Raw genomic sequence first — 26,348 nt, 5'->3', positions numbered from 1 at the left:
TTAGCATGTGTTTACTGTACTGTATGGAGAGAACTAACATTATTGAAAAACTCTTTTTTTCTATATGTGGATAATATACAGATGAATTCTAATAAAATTATCTGTCTGTTTACTCATTTGAAGTGCGCGCAATAAGAGTTTTTAATGTTTACCGTACATATATTTAAACATAAAGCAGGAATCATTTACAGGGGTGACAGTGGCTCATCTTTCAAACCAGAAGATTGTTGGTTCAATCCCAGCCTGTGCAGTCAACATGTGGATATGTCCTTGGGCAAGATACTGAACCCTGAGTTCTATATCGTATAAGGCTTCGCCCTCTAAGGCTATCGCTATTGGGTAATCCCTCCTGCACGTGTGCAGCACTGACAGATTTAATCCACGCCCACCTATGACGTGGGCCCCACCTCCGGGCTCACTTCCGTATAAATAGGAAGTAGGCCCTACTATCTACTCCCACTTTTCTTCAGCACTCCGTTGCAAAAGCATTGTCAGGCAAAAACAGTTCTGTTAAGAGCTACTTACCGTAACACAAGCATTCCTCCTAAAAAGCTTCTGTTTTCCGGTAAAATGGAGACTGAACAGGAAAGTCAAGGCTGTGTCAGGGATTGCCTCGTATGCGGAACGGGCTACATTATGAGTTTTGACAGGCACTCACAGTGTGAGTCCTGCCTGGGATTAGAGCATGCGAACGCTGCTCTCAATCCCGGGGTGTCTTGCTCGCATTGTGCCCGTCTCCCGCTGGCCCTCAGACAGCAGAGAGCGGACGCTCTCGCTGCTGCGGCCGCCGAGGACGATTGGCACGTCCAGGAGGAGTACTCCGGGGACAAAGCCCTTGATTTCCTGGATCCGAGTGGAGGGCACGAGTCGGACGACTACGTCCCCTCCATTCAGGGATCACCGGGTGATTCCCCCATCATCTCTCCCCTCCGGACGGAGGAGACAGGTATGGGGCCCGGTGCAGGGCCGGTGTACGTCCCAGTGATCCCTATCTCCGGCGCCACGGCGTTGCCATCGATCGGTGGGATCCTCCTAGAACTTCCGGAGATTATATCTAAGGCGGCCGCCTGGAGAAATCTCCCTGTTCCCCTAGCTCAGGAGAGCTCACCGCCGGATGATATGTCCGGGGTGTTCTCCCGGGTGCACAGGGTTAGGACTGACCCGATCTGGCCACGCTTCCCGGCCATAAGGAAGTACCAGGAGGGGGCAGCGAGGGACCCTGGAGCAATGAAAGCTCCGATAGGGACATACGTGCCCCTTACGAGAGGGGAGGGATTCACGGACGTGAATTTCCCGACCGTGCCTCCTCTAGAGCCGAACCTCACGGCATTCTTTGGGGCTAGGCAGGCCAACACGGTTTCCGGACGGCAACCCATGTTGGTTGCCGCCAAAGATCGGTTTGTCGCCCGACAGACTGACCGCATGCATCAGTGTGCGTTCCAGGCGTCGGCGGCGGCAAACAATATAGCGTTGCTGTCAAATTCCATGGTGGAAATGTCAGAGCAGTCTAAAACCATGTCCTCAGTGGAGGCTGAGGAGATAGGTAAGGCGGCTAGTACTGCACTTACCCTGTGCGCAGCAGTCGCAGTCTCGCAGGCGCGGATTGCGACATGGGCGACACAGGTTCAACGGTACCTCTGGCTACAGCAGGGGAATATACCGGAGGGTGCAGGAAAGGAGCTGCTGGAGGCGCCAGTCAGTCCGGACGGACTGTTTGGGCCACAGTTCCACACCATGGTGGAGTCTATGAAATCTGCCGCGGAGCAGGCAGAAGACATAAGGCGTCACGCTAGCTGGCTTCAGGACAAACGTCCTCAGCAACAGCAGCGACAGCAACGACAGCACCCGCAGCCCCCGCAACAGTCTCAGCGAGGGCAGCGCGGGCAACGGCGAGAACAGCAACGGCGTCAGAATCGCCCTTCGGCAGCTGCAGGGGCTCCGTCCCAGGTCTCCGCTCCTCCACCACAGAGACAGGATCTGCAGGCGTCGAGTCGGAGGGGAAAAAGGAACCCCCGCTCCTGGTCTGCTCCTCCGAGGGAACCTCCGAGGAAACAGAACCGAAGATGACTCTTTGGGGGGGTTATGTGGGAAGAGAGAATTTTGAATAAAAACGATTCAAATCTCAACAGTGTGTCTGTAGCAACTGTGTCTCACATGTCCCCCACACTAGTCAGGCCGGCTGCCATTAATCTATTGGTTAAAAGGCAGCGGGACTTGTTGCATATTCCATCTGTGTTTTCCTTTTCGGGTAAAAGACAGAAGGACTCGCCGTTTGAGCCAGCTGTTTCTAATCTGTCGGTTAGAAAACAGCAAGGCTCGCTGTATAAGCCTGCGGTATTTAACCAGTCGGTTAAAAGACAACAGGGCTTGACATTTAAACCGGCTACTTCTATCCTTTCGGGTAACAAGCAGTGCAGTTTTTTCTCTGTTCCAGTTGTGCCTACACACAGTCGTATTAAGCCTAGCGCGGCTATTACGCACGAGGTGAATAGCACTGCACACACCTCCACGAGTTGGAGCATGAACACGCCTCAGGGTCCTGTTGATGAGTCTTCTCCTAAACAGAGACAGGTTGAGAGCCGGTATGTGATGCAGCGTGTGGAGACCCCTTCAAAGCCCTTTAGGGCGGGGCCCCCCTTGGGTTGCTTCACGGGCAACGGCGGCAAGGGCTCTGGCATGGCTTGTCACCATGACTACCACAACACAACAAAAACAGGTACGCCCGCTCTCAGAGCGGTGCTCAGAGTGGAGGCGGCTATGTTTAATGGACGGATGGATGAGCAGGCTGATCAGCAGAGGGTACTCTCTGCAATTTGCCTTACCCCCCCCGCAGTTCGAGGGGATTCAGGAAACGCTCCTGTCATCCCAAGAACAGTGTCTTGCGCTCCAGTCAGAGCTGCGGAAACTCCTGTTAAAGAAAGCAATTTCCAGGGTTCCTCAGGGGAAAGAAAATCGGGGGTTTTTCTCCCGTTATTTTATTATCCCGAAAAAGACCGGGGGGATGAGACCCATCCTAGATCTGTCAGCATTCAACAGGGTGATAATGAAAAGACCGTTTCATATGCTGACAATCAAACAGGTAATGGAGTGTGTTCACCAGGGAGATTGGTGCACCTCCATAGACCTGAAGGATGCTTACTTCCACATAACCATCATCCCAAAACACAGGAAATTCCTGCGTTTTTCATTCCAGGGAATAGCGTACCAGTTCAATCGACTGCCGTTCGGATATTCTCTGGCTCCACGCACTTTTTCAAAGTGTGTAGAGACGGCGCTGGAGCCGCTACGCAGAAGAGGGATGAGAGTGTTATTTTATCTGGACGACCTGCTATTGCTGGCCCGCTCCAGAGAGGAAGCTGCTTTACAGACGGTACAACTTGTATCTCACCTGTCAAGCCTGGGTTTCATAATCAATTGGGAGAAGAGCTGTCCTCTTCCCTCCCAGGTTATCATATATCTGGGGGTGGAATTCAACTCAGCCCGCATGAGAGCACGACTCTCACAGCGGAGAGTGGAGGATCTGACAGCTCTCCTCGGGCGCGTCACACCCGGCAGGGTGGTGACAGCCCTCTCCGTGATGCAGCTGTTGGGCATGATGTCAGCTGGTCACGTGGTGATCCCCCTGGGTCTCCTTTACATGAGGAGACTTCAGAGATGGTTTATTTGCCTGCGCATCGACCCCGTGCGTCAGAAGAGACGCATGGTGTACATTCCTCTGTCCGTAGGTTTAGATCTGACCTACTGGAAAAATCCCCACGTCCTGTCAGTGGGGGTTCCCCTCGGCAGAGTGACGTCACACACCTCGGTGTTCACAGACGCATCGCTCTCAGGGTGGGGAGGAACATGCATGTCGCAGCCAGTGGGGGGACAGTGGCCGCCTCACATGTCCCTTCATATAAACGCGCTGGAATTACTCGCCATATGGAAAGTAATCCGGCACTTCGCCCCGTTGCTGTGGAATCATCATGTGTTGATTCGAACGGACAACAAGGCAGCAGCAGCATACATAAATCGTCAGGGAGGTGTACGATCAGCGCAGCTGCTGGACACAGCCAGGAGGCTGTTGTGCTGGGCGCGCACACACGTACTCTCTGTCAGAGCAGTATATATTCCCGGCGAGCTGAACAGAGGGGCAGACCTCATGTCCAGAGGAGGTCCTCGACAAGGGGACTGGAGCCTCCACCCCGAGCTGGTCTCCCAGGTATGGAGCAGGTTCGGAAGAGCGGAGGTAGATCTGTTCGCTGCACGCGGGAACGCGCAATGTGCTCTCTGGTTCTCCCTGAGAAGGCAGGATCACCCCCCTCTGGGGGTGGACGCGTTCGCACACAGACCTTGGCCCAAGGTGTTACTGTACGCTTTCCCACCAGTCCCTCTGATCCCTCGGTTCCTGGACCGAGTGCAGGAGGAGCGGCTGATAGCGGTCTTAATAGCCCCGGAGCGCACGGGAGCGTCCTGGTTCCCCTGCATACAGCGGATGCTGTCAGGGAGACCGTGGGAAATTCCGTGGCGGGGGGATGCTCTCTCCCAGGTGGAGGGAGCGATCCACAGTCACCCAATGTTAGGCCAACGTTTGTGGGCATGGCCCCTGAGCGGGAACACTTAGAGAGGCTTGGCCTCTCTCAAGATGTTGTGAGTACTATTCAGGGGTCTAGGGCCGCGTCCACCAGGGCGTCTTACACAGCCAAATGGACAGCGTTCCAGCGTTGGTGTGTAGGGAAAGGCTTGGACCCCGTTACGTGTCCCCTGCCTCACGTGCTGTCATTCCTCCAGCTGTTGCTGGACAGGAATTTGGCTTATAGCACGATAAAAACATATGCCGCTGCCATTTCTTCATGCCACGTAGGTTTTGAGATCAGCACGGTGTTCAGTCACCCTCTGACAAAACGTTTTCTACGAGGAGTACAGAGACTCAGACCGGTGTCACGCGCTTTAGCGCCTCAATGGGATTTGGCTTTAGTGCTGCGCGCACTGGGTAAAGCTCCTTTTGAACCATTAGATCAGGTTCCCCTGAAGTTTTTGTCAGTCAAAGTAGCTCTGCTCTTAGCTCTGACATCAGCTAAAAGGGTGAGTGACTTGTCTGCTCTCTCGGTGGCTCCGTCGTGTCTCCAGATCCAAGGAGATGGCAGCTCAGCGGTATTACGCCCGAACCCGGCGTTTATGCCAAAGGTGATAACAAGCTCTTTTAGATCAAGAGTGATAACCTTGAAGGGCTTCTTTCCCCCTCCTCACATATCGGAGGAAGAAGCCACTTTTCATCTCCTCTGTCCCGTGCGCGCGCTGGCAGGCTATATTGCACATACGGGTGCTTTACGCAAATCCCAGCGTCTGTTTGTACATTATAGAGAGCGCTCATTAGGGCAGCCTCTATCTACACAGCGCCTGTCACACTGGCTATGTGAGGCGGTGTCACAGGCGTATGTCTCCTCTGGGTTGGATCCCCCGGAGAACATTAAAGCGCACAGCACCAGGGGAGTTTCAACCTCTACGGCGTTGCACGGAGGAATGACAGTGGAAGACATTTGCACGGCTGCATCTTGGTCTTCACCCTGTTCTTTTATTCGTTTTTATTTGAGGGATGTCTCCCATTCCTCTCTGACACATTCAGGGCTGAATAGCCTGTCAGAATGAGTAATGTCGGTTTTTTTTAATTGCGTGCCCTCTCTCCGGCCGGTAGGCACTTAGAGAGCTGCCCTTTTTCCCCCTCTCTTGATCGTTTTATTTAAAGGAGACTCGGTCTCTATCTCTTATAAACGATAGGTAGCATAAGTAAGCCTACCCTCGTTCCCTTATGGAGAATATTCATTTTTTAAATGATATATTCCCTGGGAATGTGATGCTCCATTTTACGCAGGACGAAATGGACATGGGTTATTAACTGAGTAGGTGTGTTTTGTGCTTCTGGTAACGGACGGAACCAGTGGGGCGTAGACTACATCCTGCTTCGCCCTTAACCCAATAGCGATAGCCTTAGAGGGCGAAGCCTTATACGATATAGAACTGAGGTTACGTAATGTAACCCAGCTTCTATGAGTATAGGCGCAGCCCTCTAAGGGTCGGGCCCCACTGGCTCCGCGAATAGCTGAAGAAAAGCTGTTTGTGTGGGAGTAGATAGTAGGGCCTACTTCCTATTTATACGGAAGTGAGCCCGGAGGTGGGGCCCACGTCATAGGTGGGCGTGGATTAAATCTGTCAGTGCTGCACACGTGCAGGAGGGATTACCCAATAGCGATAGCCTTAGAGGGCTGCGCCTATACTCATAGAAGCTGGGTTACATTACGTAACCCCAGTTGCTTCCGATTGCCAACGGTGTGTGTGTGTGTGTGTGTGTGTGTGTGTGTGTGTGTGTGTGTGTGTGTGTGTGTGTGTGTGTGTGTGTGTGTGTGTGTGTGTGTGTGTGTGTGTGTGTGTGTGTGTGTGTGTGTGTGTGTGTGTTCACACAGTGTTAGCTTCCCTAGAGCAAGTGGTACTGGTCTACATGAATGAGGTATGAATGGGTGAATGACTTGTAGTATGTAAAGTGCTTTGAGGGGTCGAAAAGACCTGATAAAGTGATATATAAGTATACGCCGTTTACATGAAATTGTTAAAAGGCGATATCTATCATTGGTATTGACTTTACTAATCTTAGATAGATTATTTTGGTTAAGCATAGGTTGATCATTTTATTTTCAGGTATGTAACCCGATTTTGACAAGATAACAACTGGTGACTTCTAGAATTGTGTGAGTAACATTCTGTTTTTAGACTTTTTCAGTGTGTGTGCTCTGTATAAATGCTCTGTAGTTGATCTGATTGAAATTGTGATTTTAAATCTCAAAACCGCTACAGTATCTGTCAGGCAGAAACTTGGGACAAGTCATTTGACAGAAACCTTAAAACTGAACTAATTGACTGCTAGGGTTAATTTAAACATTTGTAGAATACTAAGAGCTTTATTGAGTAGGTGTAACTGTATTAAGGGTTAAACTCATAACTTTATAACTTAGGGTTTAATGTAATTGTAAAACCATTGTGACACTGAAAATACAATAACAACTCAGGAGGGAGGCAGTCTGGATTTCATTTTGAGGGCCACCAGCTGCAGAGAGTTAACTAATTAAAGGCGCGTGTTCCCAAAGCTTTGAGAAATCAGCAATCAGGTGTCCATTTTAGGTAACTTTCCTGGAGCGTCAGACGAAGACTAACAAAGACAAAGGAGTCCTGTTGGAGGCAAATCCTACTTTGATTGAGCTAAGTATCGCTGGTGTTTTCTTTTGTTTTATTCAAATCTCTTTGGTTTTTTAGCCCCTCATGCTATAATCATGTGTATTTTCTCCATTCCTGTTTATGTGTCTTCTCGCAACTATCATTGGCCCCGTGTATCTCCTAATCCATATAACCGGTCTGCTCTCGTCTATCCCACATGCTCCACTGAGATCCAACATCTAGTTTCAGGGGGCCTGTGGAACTGCCAGTCAGCTGTTCCTAAGGCTGACTTCATCTCTGGCTACGCCTCCCCTGCAGTCTCTGGATTTCCTTGCTCTCACGGAGTCCTGGATTACTCCATCCAACACATCCACCCCAGCAGCTCTCTCCACAGCATATTCCTTCTCCCATACACCCAGACCCTCTGGCAGAGGAGGTGGCACTGGTCTCCTGCTCTCTCCCAACTGGAGCTTTTCCCTCTTCAAGCTACCTAACTTCACTCCTTCCACCTTTGAATTCCATGCCGTCACAGTAACCCATCCTATACAATTAACCATTGTTGTTCTCTACCGTCCACCAGGCGCCTTGGGGGACTTCTTGGAGGAATCAGATAATCTCCTCTCACACATCCCTGAAACTGGCCCTCCCACTGTACTTCTCGAAGACTTCAACCTCCAGACAGGGAAGATATCTGAACTAACATCTCTGTTAACCACCTTTGCTTTCTCACTGTCTCCATCCCCACCAACTCATAACGCTGGCAATGTCCTTGATCTCATATTCTCAAGGAACTGCTCTACTTCTAACCTCTCTGTAAACCCGCTCCACACATCCGATCACTTCTTCATTTCATTCTCTCTACCCCTTTCCCAACATAACAAACTAATCTCTTCTAATTCTGCACCTGTCCGCCGTAACCTCCGTTCCCTCTCCCCCTCTACCTTTGCCTCATCGGTGCTCTCAGCCCTCCCTTCCTCTGACTCGTTCCAACTCCTGCCTCCAAACTCTGCTGCAGAAACTCTCCTCTCTACTCTCTCATCCTCTCGGGACTCTATCTGTCCTCTCACATCTCGGCAGGCTCGTCAGTCCCCTCCTGCTCCCTGGCTAAATGACGCACTGCGTGCTAATAGAACCGTCCTTAGGGCAGCAGAGCGGAAATGGTGGAAATCCAAACACCATGACGACCTCCTAACCTATCAGGCTCTCCTCTTTCTCTGCTTCCATCTCTCAGGCAAAAAGAACTTTCTTTCAAGATAAGATCCAATCTTCCTATTCCAATCCCCAAAAACTATTTTCCATCTTCTCAACCCTCTTGGACCCCCCAAAAGCCCCTTCCCCCTCCTCTCTCTTGGACCCCCCCAAAGCCCCTTCCCCCTCCTCCCTTCTGTCAAGCGACTTTGTTAACCACTTTGAAAAAAAGGTTGATGATATTCGCTCTTCTTTTTCTGACTCACCTTTACTCACCGCTGGGTCACCAGACCCTCCTTTCACCCACACACTGACCTCCTTCTCCCCTCTCTCTCCAAGTGAGGTTCTTACCCTCGTTACTTCTGCCCGTCCTACCACCTGTCCTCTGGACCCTATCCCCTCAAACCTCCTTCAGACTATCGCTCCTGATATTCTACCGTTTCTCACCCATTTCATCAGCACCTCTCTAACTTCTGGTCACTTTCCAAACAGTCTCAAGGAGGCAAGAGTAAACCCTCTCCTAAAGAAACCCACTCTCAACCCGTCTGATGTTATAAACTACAGGCCTGTCTCTCTCCTCCCGTTCCTGTCTAAAGCACTTGAACGCGCTGTCTTTAAACAACTCTCCTGTTATCTCCATCAGAACAACCTTCTGGATCCGCACCAGTCTGGTTTCAAGGCAGGTCACTCAACAGAAACTGCTCTCCTTGCTGTCTCTGAGGAACTGCACACGGCTAAAGCAGCCTCCCTCTCCTCTGTCATCATCCGTTTGGACCTGTCTGCTGCATTCGACACGGTGAACCATCAGATCCTCCTTCGCACTCTCCAAGAACTTGGAGTTTCAGGCACTGCACTTTCCCTCCTCACCTCATACCTCAAAGACCGCACCTACAGGGTAACTTGGAGAGGGTCAGAGTCCGACCCTTGTCAATTAACTACAGGGGTCCCTCAGGGCTCTGTTCTTAGTCCCCTCCTCTTCTCCCTGTACACAAACTCGCTCGGATCTGTCATTAGTCCGCATGGTTTTTCATACCACTGCTACGCTGACGACACCCAATTAATTCTGTCCTTTCCCCGTTCAGAGACCCAGGTCGTCGCACGCATCTCTGCTTGTCTAGCAGACATCTCTCGGTAGATGTTGTTGGAGCACCACCCAATCGAGTGGTTGGAAGGTTCGCCTCTGCTCCGCGCCGTCCGTTGATGAGTAGTCTTTTCAAGGAAAGGACTCGAACACCCATAAGCAATAAGCTGAGTTTAATGGTAAAAAACAACAATACAAAATACAGAGCACTCCGGGCTGAATTCTACCACCGTCTGATAATGCGTATCACGACAGCCAGTCAGAAGACAGCGCCGAGTATGAACATTGGAACAGCTTACATACAAATGATGTGGGAGGAGTTGTGTCGGTTGCTCCTCCCTAGCTATTTCTTATTGGTGATTTCACTTCTGGGCGAGCCCTCGACAGTGAGTTGGTAGTTCTCCATTGGCCGGTTTCATTTCTGGGCGATCCCTAGGCAATGAGTCAGCAGCCGTTGACTCCGTCTGATTCGCCCCATCTTCTTACATTAGCTAACACACGATATCACATGTTCTGCCTCTCTGAAAGCTATACTTGTATATGTTTAAACGTCATCGTGTCATGACATCCTTAGGATTAGTTAACTAACAAAGGTTAACTGTTCTTATACCCTAAGGCCTTCTCTGAACTTCCTCCAACCTCGAAGTCAGCTCACTTAGAATGAATACATCTATTGATAACTCAGAAGGACCATTGTCTCTCTAACTGTGTGTGACCCAATCGTCCCATGGCTTCTTTAGGAGTCTTGCAGGATATGAATTATCCAATTAACAAACTATATATACGTCTTCACATGAGCGCACATACATTTCCCCTATGCAGCCTACCACACAAATGTCACATGTTTATCTTTCTGAAAAATACTTAACGGGTAATCATTTCACTCAAGGCAGAAATCACAGGTTGTACTGTACCTTACCTACTCACAAATAGCCAAAAAACACATTTTGATTATAACACAAAAGTGGAAGAAAAAACCATTTGCGCTAATCTACTTCTACTTAAAATGGGACATCATAAACCTCTCTATAATTAAGAGGAAAAAATTGACTCGTCCATTCAAGTTTAACAAACATCCTATATATCAGGTGACATTCAAATGAATATACCAGAAATACGCTGTATTAAACTTTCTGCTATAACACGTTACTTTAATGTCTGCTCACCACCTCAGGCTCAACCTTGACAAGACTGAACTGCTTTTCCTTCCGGGAAAAGATTGTCCCACTCTTGACCTAACAATCAACATCGGCACCTCTACCGTTTCCCCGACTCAGACTGCAAGGAATCTGGGTGTGACCCTAGATAACAAACTGTCCTTCACTGCAAACATCTCTGCTACAACCCGCTGCTGTAGATACACTCTTTACAACATCAGGAGGATACGTTCCCAGCTGACCCAGAAAGCGCCGCAGCTTCTGGTCCAGGCTCTCGTCATCTCACGCCTAGACTACTGCAACTCCCTCCTGGCTGGTCTACCTGCATGTGCCATCCGACCTCTGCAGCTCATCCAGAATGCAGCTGCTCGTCTGGTCTTCAACCTTCCTACATTCTCCCACACCACTCCGCTCCTCCGCTCCCTTCACTGGCTTCCAGTAACTGCTAGAATCCACTTCAAGACACTGGTACTTGCGTACCATGCTGAATGGATCTGGCCCTTCCTACATCCAGGACATGGTTAAACCGTACACCCCAGCACGTGCACTCCGCTCTGCATCAGCCAAACAGCTCGCTGCACCCGCACTGCGAGGGGGACCCAAGTTCCCATCAGCAAAAACACGTGGGTTTGCTATCCTGGCTCCAAAATGGTGGAATGAGCTCCCCATTGAAATCAGGACAGCAGAAACTTGCACATTTTCCGGCGCAGACTGAAAACTCATCTCTTTGGACTCCACTTCAAGCGATAGTATTATTAACAAAGCACTTATATACTAATAAAGGACTGGCCTATCTAAAGCCAGTTGAGTAGCACTTGACATTTTTAGCTCTATGAAACCTGATGAACTTATATGATTCTGTTTTCTTCAAGTTTGTATTTTGTTGGTCGAACGCACTTAGCCTAAGTCGCTTTGGATAAAAGCGCTAGCTAAATGCAATGTAATGTATCTCAAGTTGCTTCCCTGTTCCGCCACAAGAAGTCTCAAAATGACTGTTAAAATAAAGCCGCTTCCTATGACACAACAAAAAAACATAAGCTTCTGTATTGGGAAAAGCTGAACTCATAAAGATGGGATTAATAAATGCTGGATGGGATTCATAGGAAAGAACAGTGTAGCACGTAGAGACATGTGTTTTTGTTTAATGAATTACTTCTAACTTGTTCTGTGTAAAACCTCTGCGTGTGGTGTGAATCATGTGCAGGATCCAGACTGCTCTCCTCCCAGTTATTGCTCAAGACATTTGGACACACGCTGGCTTTCAAAAGATCCTTAAAGGAAATTGCAACATGTGCTGAGGACTCCAGAAAAAAGGAAGTCGAAGATGGAGAGGACACATCTGAGCTAAGATTTGTCTCCTCTTTTTAAAGATGTCTTGACAGGATTTCATGTGACCCTTTAAGGAAGGACTTCAACAACATCAGACGGGTGAGTTCTCTCTCTCTAAACTCCATTAACACAGAGGGTGGATTATTGTGTGTGATCAAAAATCCCTGACATCGGCATTTCTGTCCGTGATGTAGCTACAGGACTGCCTACTTCACATCGAGAGATCAATACTTCAGTGAATGTCAACAACGCTGGACTTTGTTTGGACAAACAAGAACCAGAACTGCTTTAGCAGTTTACTCATCTTTTTCCCACAATTGCACAATTTGCTCCAAGTCATCTGTAGAAAAGTCCACCTTATTGCAGAGCTCTCGCCAAATCCTAAAACATGTTCAATAGATGTTCTTCTCCATTAAACATTTGCAACGCCACTTTTTTCCAATTGATATGCTTACGTCTTTCCTGCTATTTCTTGACACAATACTGTGTTTTTTTGGAGATGTACCAACAATTGTGTGTGTTGAGTCAGAGGGTAAATACAAAAATAACTTTGTTGTTTCTTACATTTTCAAGTAGAAGCCTTTAAATCCAAGAACAAACCTCTAAATGAGCATGAAATACTTCTCTAAAGCATTCCTTAAATGGCACATTTGTGTAGCTTGCCCCTGATAGACAATTAGCTTTTCAGAATGCCCTTTTGAGCTCCTCTTCATCTTTTGGTTTCTTAAATTCTTGAAAATAACGGTTCTTTTTATCAAGTGGTTGGTCGGAAAACTAAGTAATGTTAAAAGATTTAATCGTAATTTTTACAAGCTAAAAGCCCTTTTTTTTACATAACTTAGAGGGTAGTGGAAATCTTTGTTGCTTGGGATATCACAACGCTGCTTCCTTGCAAAAGTTGGGATAGCATATCACTGCATAAATTATAAATCTTTATTTTTCTCACGTTGGTGAATTATTCCTTGAAAAGTATCAGAATCAAAATAACTCTATTCGTCCCACAGAGGGGAAATGTACATTGTTACAGCAAAAGGGAAGAACCAAGAATAGAAAAGTAGAAACTAAGAGGCATGCATAACATATTAAAGATACAAATATAAATAGCACAAATTACAATTTACAAAAACACACATCCAGGTGGACAACAGAAAGTACTAGTAACAAGATTTATTTTTAAAATAGGTGTTAGCATGTATTAAGTAGTGTGAGTAGCCAGGTAACAGTAGTACTTAGTAAGTGGAAGAATATATTGGACAGGTATTATTTCAGTAGTTCAATCGTCGAGATAGCAGCCAGTACAAATAATAAATATAAAGTGATATATATATACCCAGTATATTATATGGCGGATAGGTGATATTGCACAACAGAGGTGTTATACTTTGTTGTTAGATGTGCGGTGATCTACCATGGTTGTTAAGTAGAAGTTGTTATAAAGGTTTCTCAGTAAGGCTTTTTTATTTTGAGGTAAGTTATTGTAGTCAGAGGAAGGGGAAGGTTGTGTTGTAAAAAGCAAAAGAAGGTATGCAGAGATTTGACAGAAGCAATGAAAACATTGTGAGTGATCTGGAGGTGGGACAGAGTTGAGTCAGAGCCGTCTGAGCACGAGGGGCACGGGTGAGGTTTCCTCTGAGCGCTGCTGTGTAAACGATTCACTCTTTCCTGCGTCTGTTCCCTAACCTGTGTCACTTTCTGTGAGGTGAGTCAATATAATCTGCTCAATTTCTCTAATCAAGTGTTTAATTTCTAATTTGACTCTTGGCACCGAAAGCATGAATAGATCAGATTCAGATAGCTTTGAGCAACACACTGCATTGCATGTTTAAGAGAAGTGTGTGTAATGCCAACCACAGTGTGAACACACTTCCTTCAACATTATGTTAGAGGCACCTGCTGTATGCAAGCCATTCATAAGGCACATTCACACCGCAGTACTTTTTTTTTTTTTTTACAAAGGTTAACCAGAACTTAGTTCATCAGAACTCTTTAGTTCTGATGAACTAAGTTCAGATCGCGTTCACACCGGAATAAGTCCCTGGGGGAGGATGAGGCAAATGAAGCAGTTGACGTCACTTCTTCTTCTGCGTTGGGTTTACTGGCATGCCGCAAACCACTTCACGGCGTATACTGCTACCCGAAGTCCCCGGAGTTGGGGACTGGCTTCAGTAGAAGCTGCTGGGACTCCCAGCAGCTTCTACTGAAGCCTTCCGGGTAAATCGCCAGAACGCCGACACCTCCTCATCTCTACCGCTCCCATGTTTTCTTTTGTGTTGCCATAAGTTAGTCTCTCTGCGTTTCTGCGCTGGGCTAATGCTAATAATGCTAATGCGAGGATAATAAAATGGAGGCTTCACAAAACCTTTTGGGAGTTTTACGGGGCGTGGTTTGCAATCCGCCCAGCCAATCAGACATAAGAACCTTTTTCTCCCTTGAAAACGAGATCGATCAATTAAATTAAAGATGTTTAATGTCTTTTTATACTTTGTACAATTACGTAAAATGCTTTTGAAAAATATAGGAAGCAGTCATAAAAGTATACATAGAGTGAAGCAAAAGTTGCTTTAGAGAGGAAGAGAAGAAATATAAGGGGAATTAAAGTTTGGCTTTAAGAAGAAAGAAAAAATTACATTTACATTCCCTCGTGACCGGAGAGAAGAGGTCCAGTAAGTTGTTGGCTGTTTGCCATGATTACAGGCTATTTCTCTAGTAGCACTTTGACTAAGGCTGGTTGTAAACGCTCATCTCTAACTGTTGTTGATCTGTTTTCCAGCCATGGGCCGGTGGTCAACCCTAGGATGCCTTCTGTTTTTCCTCGGGCTATCTGGGATCTGTACAGGATTCGAACAAGGTGAGTTCCACTGTGCTCTCAAATGACTCTTTACTAGAGATCTGAGACTATATAAAACATAACCATGTAATGTGCATATATCTTAAAGGAAATTACAGTTCATACGTTTTTTGCCAAGTATGACTAACATCCATCTCCAGTATGTAGAGAAGGGTTTTACTGCCCTCTGATGGCCACTGGTGAAACTGCAGTGACTTGTTCTGTCAATTCTCAGCATTTCTTTTTTTTTTTTTTTTTTTTTTTTTTTTTTTTTCAATTCTCAGCATTTCTAATAGATGTGAAGGTTGCTGGCTCTAATGCTGGACAGTCAGGAAACAAAATAATTATAACTTATAAAATGCAAGACATTAAGTGCTACAGTGACTCAGCTGGGATAAGAATCTGACCAACTAACCTTCATTTACAGAAACCTGAACCTGGTCAGAGCTACAGACTAAACCTTACTTTTTCAACCTTGTTAGTCCTTAAGTGACTTTAAAGTTAATCAAATTGAGTTGTCTTATAGTAAATGGGCTGTACTTGCCTGCTTGCTGAATAAATGATTAACCCGTTGTAAGGAACTGAAAACCACCCTTGAATGATGGGATGGTAGACTAAAAGCTTTAGGAATCCAAAGTACAACATATAATAAGTACCCTGTATCAAGATTGATGCAAAACAAGTGACATTTGACCTTTTTAGACAGATTTAGAAAAGAAAACTCCACCTCTGGGGTCATTTCGGTGGAAATGGGCATTTTTGCCGTTTCTCTGGAACCCATTGGTCGATTTTGATGATTGACATCTATTTTGAATCGTTAGAGCCAATAGAATTGAAGGGGAATTTCCACATACACACCAACGTCACCATTGAGAAGTGGGGGTTGTGCGCACACAGTTTGCCTAAAGTGAAAGCTATCTTATGCTCTGAAATCTTCTTTTGTGCTAACGGCGTTAGCATTCTTTCGCTCAGGGCTAATTCAGAGGCTCAGCGTTAGTCTTTTGTTTTTTTTTGCTAAAAATCGTTCATATCATCAGTTAGCTGAGTTTCTTCCCGTTACATGGATATGAAACATTCATAGTTTATTAAATATTAAGAAGCCCTCAGACGCTGTTTCCTGCAGATGATGCGTTTTTCCCCCCAAGGTGGGCAGATGGTGTTCAACAGGTTAATCTTTTCTCCACTGATATTTGTTTTGCAGAGAACTGTACCAACTACAGGCTCCAGTTCGAGAGGGTTTACTCGGTTCCCGGGGAAGTGGCTATGCTGAACACCACCCTGGCGTCTTATGAGATTTTCAACATTTCAGTGGTGCCCTACAACATCACCTGGTACGACTCAAAGACGCGCCAAGAAATAAGTAACGAGATCGGACGAACCGTGGTGCGCGGAGAGACTCTGTGGTTTCTGAACACAAAGCTGGACGACGATGGAGAATACGTGAGCGTACTGAGGTACTGTCACATCAGAAGGAATTCATTGTTTTGTGTGGCTATCTTCAATGTAGAAAATACTGAAGAAGAAATCAGTAGCATCTACATTTTACAAGCATACATATTTTGAGCATGAGACCTCAACCCGAATATTTAGGATTGAACAGTTCTTACTCTAAAGACTCCTACTTGCCTTGGAGCTTGTGTTTATTATTGATAAGAATAAACAGCTGTTTTCTGACAAAGATAAAATATAGTATCATGTTTTTTAAGTAAAATCAGAAACTTGTGTCGCAGCAGGTAAGATCCTTATGTTTCAAAATACTTAAACCTGCATTAAGCTCCTACTCACTAAAACTTGCAAAACATTGTGGTGTTTGAATCAACATGTAAACAATTAACAGATAACCTAAATGTGCACTCTAAGAATCAGCACCTGCGTCTTCTAATTATAAACGTTTGACTGGCTTTCTTCAACCCTTTATCGGGCGAGGAACCATATTTGGGTTAAAGTTACCCAAACATGGCGCCCCCCCCCCGCGACTCAGTGAGGTCGGGAAGCATGTGTTTTTTCTCCCAGCCAATCAGCGGAGATCACTCTATGCCACAGAGCGCGCCATTGGGGAATTTGACCAATCAGAAGAGGCCTGAAACGGGTTAGGGTTAACCTAATAGTGCCATATAAAGGGTTAAACCAAGAAACTTCAGACACAGCTGCTCAATGCCTATTGTGAACAGAAAATACTAACTTCTTCATTCCGTTCACCAGAACTCCCTCTGGGTGCTACAGGCAGAACACCAGGCTGATAGTGGAGCTGCCGGTTCCTGGAGAGTGTGGTAGGCCGAGGAAAGCTGGCCAAACGATCACCAAGGGGGTGACCGACTACCTGGGCTGCCCTCTGAAGGAATACATCAGTAAACTGAACAGATACAACACCACCTACTCCTTGATGTGGTACACAGTGAGTTATGGGCAAATGTTGTTGGACACTCACATCAAATATCCTTTAACTTGTCAATGATTACAATCTGGGGACAACAAGCAGTTTAAATGGAGATTGCTTACAACACATTTAATTAGAGAAACAGATTGTTGGTGAGTTTTAAATGCAGCAAAATGTCTATATCTGGTAAAAGATACAACATTGGTGTTAATTAAACATTAATAATTTAAACATGTCTTACTTTTACTGTATACACTGCCACTAGATATATTTTGGTGAAAACTAAAAGTTTTCTTTGTCTATTCTGTAGAGTGACTATCCCTGGCAAAGCATATCACCTAGTATTACTTTTGATTATAGAGATTATGTTTGGTCTATATTGATATCATGACTATTCACCATGAGTAATGTTTGATTGAATTTTGATAAATAGAGTTATGTTTTTAAAATTGTAAAGCTGAATGCATTCTTTTAGTGTTTCTTTTCCAGCTGTTTTATTGCCATGTTTCAAACACAACTCCCTTTTATTTGTCATTTAACAGAACTGGCATCCCGTTCACACTGAACAAACGTAATTTTGAATGTGACTGCAGGTTATAGTTAGCATTGAAAATAGAAATATTGAATATGGTATTTTGTTGAAAGAAATTTGCCAGTTAACCATAGGACTGCCTTGAATCATACGATTTTTTTAATAAATTGTCTGCCTTTTCTTGTCTCCTCTAGGGCTGTGCCCTCATTGTGGATGGGAATGACAGCTATAGCTACGAGGATAACGCCAGACTGAAGATTGATAAGGTGGAAACTAAAAACCAAAAAAACTACACCTGCATTCTGACCTTCACTCTCGATGGCACCGTCGGATCTGTTTCAGAGTCGATTGAGGTGTCAGTCACAGGTGAGAACAGACTCAGCACTTGACTGTTCAAGTCAGGCTCTTTATGCAGTTTATCCACAACACGATTCAATAATGAATCCTACTGTGGCAACCACAAGTTAGCGAGGGTTACAAGACTGACAAGGGCTGGAAATCATTCCTGTTACCTTAAATCAGGGGTGTCAAACTCAAGGCCCGGGGGCCAAATCCGGCCTTCCACTTCATTTTATGTGGCCTGCAAGAGCTTGCAAAGAATATAATACGTTTATTATACGGTTACATGCCGCTTTACAGAAGCACCTTGTCCATAAACTACATGCCCCACAATGCATCTCATTTTGTGACATGCTCACTGAAGCAATTATTTGCCCTAGATTTCTGCTTTCAGACGTAGTTAATTATGAAGTTATTATCCTATCTGATAATAATCCAATGCAGAGGCAATGATGTAATATAATACATTATTTTATATATATCAAATATTTATATATGTATTTTTATATACAGTATGCTTTAAGTTACAACTGGCCCTTTGAGTGCAACCATAATGCTAATGTGGCCCGCGACACAATTTAGTTTGACACCCCTGCCTTAAATGGATAACAAAGAAAGGCTAATTACTCTTTGGTATTATTGCATGTACAATATTTGTCTGTAAATAGATAACCTAAAGCTCCGTCATGTTGTCTGTCTTTTCAGCAAAGTACTCTTTGATCCCACAAATGCGCCAACCAGCCGGTGAGATAATCAAGGCACCGATAGGTAGGTCCTTTCTTGCTAAGTATTTTGAGAAAGATGGGGTTTTAAGGGTCAAAAATGTGAATTGTTGAAACTGACTGAGGCTTTTGCATTGCACAGCTTTACAAAAAGTAATTTTGGGTAGATTCATATGTTAGGCTATTATTTAATTGTTAACCTTACTTTATATCAGAAAATCAAATGATTTGAGTTCTCTAATCCTGATTCATTGTATTATTTACAACTAAGGAGCAAAGCTGTGGCGTTAAAATAACTATGACTTAGACTGGATTTCATCTTTTCAGTGGCACCTGTAACAAACTCAGGACTATCTTTGGTATAAAAGCAGCTCAGGAACCTTGCACAAAACTATTTCACAGATTTTAAATGTAGGGGTTTATGGATACAGAGAAATTTTTTGACTTGTTGTATTGTGTATGCCTGTGTTTAGGGTCAACTTTCAGCCAACTGTGCAAGGTGTTTGTGCCTTCTGTCGGGAAGCCTTCGGTTGATGTTTTTTGGTTCGTCCAAAGCGATTTCATTATGGAAACAAACCCCTCCGAACGTGTCTACACATCAGAAACACTGTGAGCACCCTTACCTTTCGTTCTATTTGTTTTGTTTATTTGGCTGCTTTTATGGTACAAGTGAAACTATGATGATGTCCACGGTTGTAATGAGACAACTGACTCAGGTCTGATTCAAACATTTTAACTTACGACAAGTTTGTTCAGAGTTTACAGAAAATTGACATAGTAAACACAATATTTACGCCTCCTAATTTTTTGCAACATTCTGAAAAACAAGACCATTTCCAACCCCAGAGGAAAAATCGTAATCTTAACTTTATACGGACATATTCCCAGGGAAGTATTAGTTCTTTTTGACATGCAAACTGTTCGGATTGCATGTAGTTACTCCAATTGATTTAACAATGTGCCTTCTAATGACAAAAAATAAACGTTGTCAAATTTCAATCTCTAATTAAGCACATTACCATAACATTTTATAATCTTTCTGTGCCCCCCAGGACTAGGAGCGAGACTGTTCCTGTTGAGGGTGTGTGGATGGAGCGTACGCTGACGATTTCTAAGCTACAGGAGAAGGATTACAACATCAACTACACTTGTCATGCGTCCAGTGCCAGAGGAGACTCTCAGAGCTACTTTACTTTGCTTAAAGTTTAAACCTCTGTTGTTTGTCAAATTCTTTGTGGGCTGTCAGCGCACCGGTACCGGGGACATCTCCTATTTTTTGTATGATCCAACCAAAAGGTAAAAAAGTAAGACCCTTAGATATCATCATCATTTATTCACAAGTTAAATAAAAACAAAATGTACAATCATGAGACGTACTGCGGACACCAGTAGAACATTTTCACCACTTTAAAAATTGCAGTACACATCAAGAGCTGTACACATGCAGCGTTTTCTGCGTGGCTGTGTCTTTAGACAGCTAATTTTTTTAGTTTATTCCAACTTGATTTTTCAACCTAAAAAAATTAATTTGAGTTAAGTGAAAAATATTGCTTCTGTCTAAGATATATATTTACATTCACACAAAGTAATAAGATGATTCATTCTGAAGACCGCACAACATTTATTACTTTGTTATAACTTAATTTTTCCTTTTGGGGTAACCTCATATTTATATTAGATCTAAGTAGAGTTTTTAAGTTTGTGAAAAAAAAAAAAAAAAACTTCATTTTGTTGCAGGCAATATTTTTTATTATAACTTAAAATATTTTTCTTTTATTACAAAGCAAACACTTTAATGTACATCAATACAATACTGTGTTTTGTTTCCTGTAAACAAATTTCATTTGACTTATAACACTTTGTTTAGCTCAGGTCACAAAGACAGGAATATTCTCTTCAAAAGACCTTAACATTTATTGGGATGTCTTTAAAATATGCATCACCTATTCTGTTTTAAAAATAAAAATATTTTTTTAAATAAAAATAAATACATCAATAAATTAATACAATTAATTGATTAAATTATGCAAACAATTTGCACTTATGTAAAAAATAAATAAAAGTAAATCAAGATCATTTTTTTTACAAAACTCTCCTGTAGCCCACATGCATATGAACATGTTAAACTAGCTTGCATATCTCTCCTTTAAAATGTAAATATGTAATGCATTTAAACCTGGCTGCCTTTTAATTAAAGACTAGAACGTATGAATGACATCTTGTTTTTCTTTACCTTTTAAAAAAATTCGACAATATTTTCTGCAGCTCTTAATTACAACTTCAGGTAAACATGTATTAGCCATTAAGAAGGGTTTAAGTAGCATTACCAGAATCTGTGAAGTCACATTCTTTTTTTACTTCAAATGAAACATACAGAAGCCAAAGCAATTAAGCAACGAAAAATGCAGTTCAATCCCTAGCATTGCAATCTTTGAACAAGGTTGGCCTTTTGTGTCAGTTCAATCATTTCAACCAGATACGACTTCTTGTAGAGACTGAGCTGGAGGGTGTGGACAAGATGTCAGTATCGTCTGATTGAGCAGACTCTGCTTCTTCACAGACGGTAAAGATGTATTCTTGGACACCATCATCAGGTATTGGGATGATCTTGATAGCTGTCAAATCTTCAAGGTCAGCAGTGGATGTTAGGTTGACTAGTGCATCTCCAATGTCTCTGTCTTGATATTGACACACATTTAAGAGACGGATCACGTTTTGTTCAGCCAGATAATATCCACATGTCTACCCTACTTTTATAATTTTCGAATCATAAATCTATCAATTAGATTTATGATCCGGCTGAACAAAACGTGTCTTAAATGTGTGTCAACCACAGACCTTATTTCCAGCTATTTTCCGAAATTCTATGGAGAAATTGCATTGCTTTTTTGTCGAGGGAACCGGAAGGAGTTTACTCCGTGTTTTAGGACACTGTGGCGCTCTATTTCACACACTTTCCTGACTTCATCAGTAAGCTGCGCCACTGTCTCTGGAATTCCATTAGGCAGAACTAAATTCCTGGTGTCATCGGGATTCAGAAGAATTTGTAACTTGGCTGGCGTTTTCCCGGTCATCTCAGGCAACCCAAAAGGAACTAGAAAAAACAAGAACATAAACAAATATACTAGTAATAGTGCAATGATACACTGACTATGGTTGCCAGAAACTGACCATGATCAAAATAGATTATTCGTCAGCCCTGGAGAATAATAATCGATTATTCGACCGTCCGCCGCCCCCCCCCCCCCCCCCCCCGCGGGAGAGAACAAAAAAAAAGTCAGACAACAGGAATTCCGTTGTTTGTTTCATTTAACTTCCTTTGGACTTGTATGTTCGAAGTAGTTACACGAGGAGGAACTCTTTTTACCTTCCGCTTTGTTCATCTTTAGTCGCACGTGTGAGGGAGAGGGGGGGCGGGGTCGGTGTGGGTGTGTAGTGTGCTGCAGCAGCAGTCTGCTCTCTGCACGCAGGTTTCCTCCAAGTTTACAGTAAAACAAACTGGTGGTGTGACCAATGGCCATTTACAATTATTAATACTATTACTATTATTAGCATTAGTCTATATTTTGGTTGAAACTAAGCCAGAAAAAAAAAAAATATATAAATAATAATGAAAAAATATATAAATAAAATCGATTTTTAAAAATAATATTCGATTATGGAGACTGTAACGAATATTCGAATAATCACTGGCATCCCTAACACTGACGACTGAATGTCAGTGTATGTCTCACAATAGTGACATGCCTGGAATGACAGAGCAAATGATTGCAACCAGTAGCTCTCAATAAACATAGGAGGATTGACTTTACATGCAACAATATTAATGAAGTGCAGTCTTGTATTTTTTATTTACTTGTACAATACATAGTTTTTCTCATTTAATTGTAATATTTTAAATTACCTTACTCAACATTTGGGCACCTAAGTAGATATATTATCACTTGAGATTAGAGTAGAGTAACGCAGCGTCCACACGGCAGCGTGCGTTGAAGCTAAATTCAATCACATCAATCTCCCGCCCCGGACACACAAGCACGCGGTCTGATTGGCTAGAGCTTCTGCTGGCATATAATTTGATTGGCTGAATGTAGAGTATGATTTAAAGATGACATTGTAGTGTTCTTAAATAAGGCTTTTGCACAATCTGATATTTAATTTAGAGGCATTAGAGAATGGTTTACGCTCTCCGCCAACTTGAAAACCTGCACAATTTAACATGTGTTTACTGTATGGAGAGAACTCATTTGCACATTTTTGAAAACCTCTTTTTATAACTGGGGATAATATACAAATGAATTCTGATAACATTGGGTGGGTTTACTCATTGAAGTGCACACGATGTTTACCGTACATATATTTAAACATAAAGCAGGAATCATTTACAGGGGCCAGAGGAAGTGGTACTGCTCTGTATAAATCAGGTATGAATGAATACTATGTAAAGCGCTTTGAGGGGTCCACAATACCTGATAAAGCACTAATACAAAATAAACTAAATAAGTAAAGTCCATTTACCAGTTACATAAAATTGTTAAAATGCCATATCTATCATTGGTATTCATTTTACTAATCTTAGATGTAATCTTTTTTGGTATGTATTTAAAAAAACGTTTTAATGCAATTTTATTTCAGAAATATTTTGGACTGTTTATTTAGTGTCTTAATTTATCTTATGTACATTGCCTTTTTTTATGCTGCTACAAACATTTCCCAAATTGGGATCAATAAAGTACTTATCTATCTATCTATTGTTGTGGAAACTTTCACTCGTCAACAATCTGGAGATGTACTAGTAGGCTAGTAATAATAATAATAATAATAAAACTGGTCCGATGCAAACAGAGTTGTCTTGTTGGTTCTTTATTTGAAGTGCTTCAAAGGTGCATGTCATACAGAGTATAGAGTAGTGAAATGTGTGGCTGTGATTTATAGAGGACCTTGGTGCTTTTTTGTAACTGTTGCTGTGCAGAAAAAGAGAGATAACACTTTCTGCTGACTGTTATCTTGCAATGCTCTTTCGAGGAACAATAACTGTACTGTTCAAATGTGACCTTGGCAGGGAGCATCTGGGTGAACAACAAGTCGAACAAAGAGACATGTACTGAATACAGTTTATCATATAAGTGTTGCATTTGGTTTTACCATGTAAAGTAATATAATAAATTGCCACTACACTATCTATCTATCAATGTATCTGAAGTTGCTTCCCTGTTCAGCCACAAGAGGTCTCAAAATGACACTATTGAAATAAAGCAGCTTCCAATGAAACCATAACAAACAAACACAAGTGTTGGAAATAGCTGAACTCATAGAGATGGGATTAATAATTGCTGGATGAGATTCATAGGAAAGAACCGTCAGTGTAGGACGCAGAGAAATGTGTTTTTGTTTTATGAATGACTTGGTCTGTGTAAAACGTCTGCGTGTGGTGTGAAAAAAAGGAAGTCGAAGCTGGAGAGGAAACATCTGAGCTAAGATTTGTCTTCTCTTTTTTTTAAAGATGTTTTGACAGGATTTCATGTGACCTGAGAAGGCTGTGTGCCTTTAAGGAAGGACTTCAACGACATCAGACGGTGAGTTCTCCGTCTCTAAACTCCATTAACACAGAGGGTGGATTATTGTGGGTGATCAAAAATCCCTGACATCGGCATTTCTGTCCGTGACGTAGCTACAGGACTGCCTATTTCACATCTGAAGAGATCAATACTTCAGTGAATGTCATCAACGCTGGACTTTGCTTGGACAAACAAGAACCAGAACTGCTTCAGCACACTTTGCTCACCTTTTTCCCACAATTGCACAATTTGCTCCAAGTCATCTGTAGAAAAGTCCACCTTATTGCAGAGCTCTCGCCAAATCCTAAAACATGTTCAATAGATGTTCTTCTCCATTAAACATTTGCAACGCCACTTTTTTCCAATTGATATGCTTTATACGTCTTTCCTGCTAGATTTACCAACAACTGTCTGTTGAGACAGAGGGAAAAAAATACAAAAATAACGTTGGTGGTTCTCAAGTAGAAGCCTTTAAATACAAGAACAAACCTCTAAATGAGCATACGGTATGTCCCTTTAACCTGGGTTTCTGATTGTTCAGAAAAGATATCTAGAGTATTATAAACAACGCTGATTATAATTTATTGAAATAAAACATGAAATACTTCCCTAAAGCATTCCTTAAATGGCACATTTGTGTAGCTTGTCCATGATAGACAATTAGCTTTTCAGAATTCCCTTTTGAGCTCCTCTTCATCTATGACAGCAGTCTTTGCTTAAACAACCCATAATGCAACTCTCTCTCTTCAGGAGATGTCATTACATGTCTTGTTATGTCTGAGCAGACGTCAAAACCGTAGAATTACTGAATTAACAGTAATTTAAGACGAGGAAAAGCAGAACATTCGTACTTTGTTATGTATTGCTAACACTTTATAGTATTATTGAGTACTGAAAACGTTATTGGCAGATGAATAAACACATCTAAAAAGATCTCCCCGGATACAATACACTTCTTATCTCTATTCAAAGCAGGCATCTTTTCACAGCTTGTTATTGGTTAATCTACTTATTCTAATAACTACTTATATTTTTAGCATCACAATTCATGATTCATCTGGAAAGGGAATTTTTCCGGGTATACATTCCTTCTAGTCTACGCTATTACTGGAAATGCCCACACAGTTCAAAGTTACATATATTGAAAGCAATGACAATGTCAATGTTTTACATAACACACCTTTTTGTGGTCCTATTTGGGATCAGAAGCAAATATATGAGTACATTCAAAGTTTATTAATGACTGTAAAGTGAAGCCTTTGCATAGATGGTGCTGGTTTTGACCAAGCGATGCTTTCTGTTGTGATTTGATTAGCTAAACTTGTCTATCATGCACCAACATTTCATATCGTTTAAGCAATTCACTTACATTAGTATTACATTACATTAGTATTCTCCACAATCTTTCCTTTTTGCTGCCTAAGAGGAAAGGTTTTTTGACGTTATTTTTATTGCAATAAATACTTGATTATAGCGTATATTTTCTGTCGTGCGTTTTTCAATTCCAGATTATAAAAGCCAAGTCTCTCTTTATAGATTTCAAATTGAACCTGGAGATTTGTTTTTCGCCACCTACGTTCAGCTTTTCAACACTTTTTTTTCTGTTGTCACGGTCATGGCTTTTCTCCATGGAGATATTTTCAACAATTTCCTGACTCATAAAAGTCTTTAACCATTTTATTAAAAATATTTCAACTTCTACTGCTGTGTTCAAATAAGGGTATTAAGCACTTCTCAGACACGCTAAATAAAGCACTCAATAAGTGCTGGGGAAAACCACTTAGTGGAAAAACTTGAACGTCTTCTGTTTTTAGTATAAGCACATGTGGCCCGAAGTCTTTACCACAAAGAAGTTCCAACGGTTGAAAAAACGTAAGCTTTACGAGACCGAAATGAGAGCAAAGCACTTCATGTGAATGATGTTAGGAAGTGCGTCCTAACCTCGTGTTTTTTCTGCGGTGAAACAGTGACATTTACTCCGGGATTTGAGATGCGGAGTGTGACTCATAGCCTGTGTTCTGGGGAAGGCTCATGGGGAAGCCCAGGTGTGGCT

At 43.0% G+C, this 26,348-nt stretch overlaps 2 protein-coding genes across 4 annotated transcripts in view; both read left to right on the top strand.

The window, feature by feature from the left end:
- The first annotated feature begins 9,125 nt into the window (after positions 1-9,125).
- LOC307028046 (interleukin-1 receptor type 2-like) lies at positions 9,126-20,952 on the top strand. 3 transcript variants are annotated; one of them, XM_079662777.1, is made up of 8 exons: positions 9,126-9,268; positions 14,711-14,788; positions 15,969-16,221; positions 16,970-17,162; positions 17,871-18,042; positions 18,721-18,783; positions 19,211-19,346; positions 19,790-20,952. In XM_079662777.1, exons 2-8 carry the CDS (start codon positions 14,713-14,715, stop codon positions 19,944-19,946), a joined length of 1,050 nt encoding a protein of 349 aa, XP_079518903.1. In that variant the 5' UTR covers positions 9,126-9,268; positions 14,711-14,712; the 3' UTR covers positions 19,947-20,952. The 3 variants fall into 3 exon arrangements, with proteins under 3 accessions (XP_079518903.1, XP_079518902.1, XP_079518901.1); XM_079662776.1 differs by lacking the exon at positions 9,126-9,268 and adding an exon at positions 11,977-12,039; XM_079662775.1 differs by lacking the exon at positions 9,126-9,268 and adding an exon at positions 13,481-13,639.
- Positions 20,953-22,344: 1,392 nt separating this feature from the next.
- LOC307028042 (interleukin-1 receptor type 1-like) overlaps positions 22,345-26,348 on the top strand; it is a 64,004-nt gene continuing 60,000 nt past the window's right edge. Inside the window, exon 1 of the mRNA XM_079662770.1 lies at positions 22,345-24,313. The gene's annotated coding sequence lies outside the window, so the exon portion shown is untranslated. The remainder of the gene's footprint in view (positions 24,314-26,348) is intronic.

The sequence above is a fragment of the Notothenia rossii genome (assembly GCF_949606895.1).
Source record: "Notothenia rossii genome assembly, chromosome: 2".
Classification (NCBI taxonomy): Eukaryota; Metazoa; Chordata; class Actinopteri; order Perciformes; family Nototheniidae; genus Notothenia; species Notothenia rossii.
The sequence above is the reverse complement of the archived record's forward strand: the minus strand, read 5'-3'. Positions and strand labels throughout refer to the sequence as shown.

Excerpts from the sequence above, each read along its gene's own strand:
- LOC307028046 (XM_079662777.1), top strand. The coding sequence starts at position 14,713 with ATGGGCCGGTGGTCAACCCTAGGATGCCTTCTGTTTTTCCTCGGGCTA. Across the intron at positions 16,222-16,969 it reads GAATACGTGAGCGTACTGAG|AACTCCCTCTGGGTGCTACA; the intron begins GTACTGTCACAT and ends TCCGTTCACCAG. Across the intron at positions 18,043-18,720 it reads GATTGAGGTGTCAGTCACAG|CAAAGTACTCTTTGATCCCA; the intron begins GTGAGAACAGAC and ends CTGTCTTTTCAG.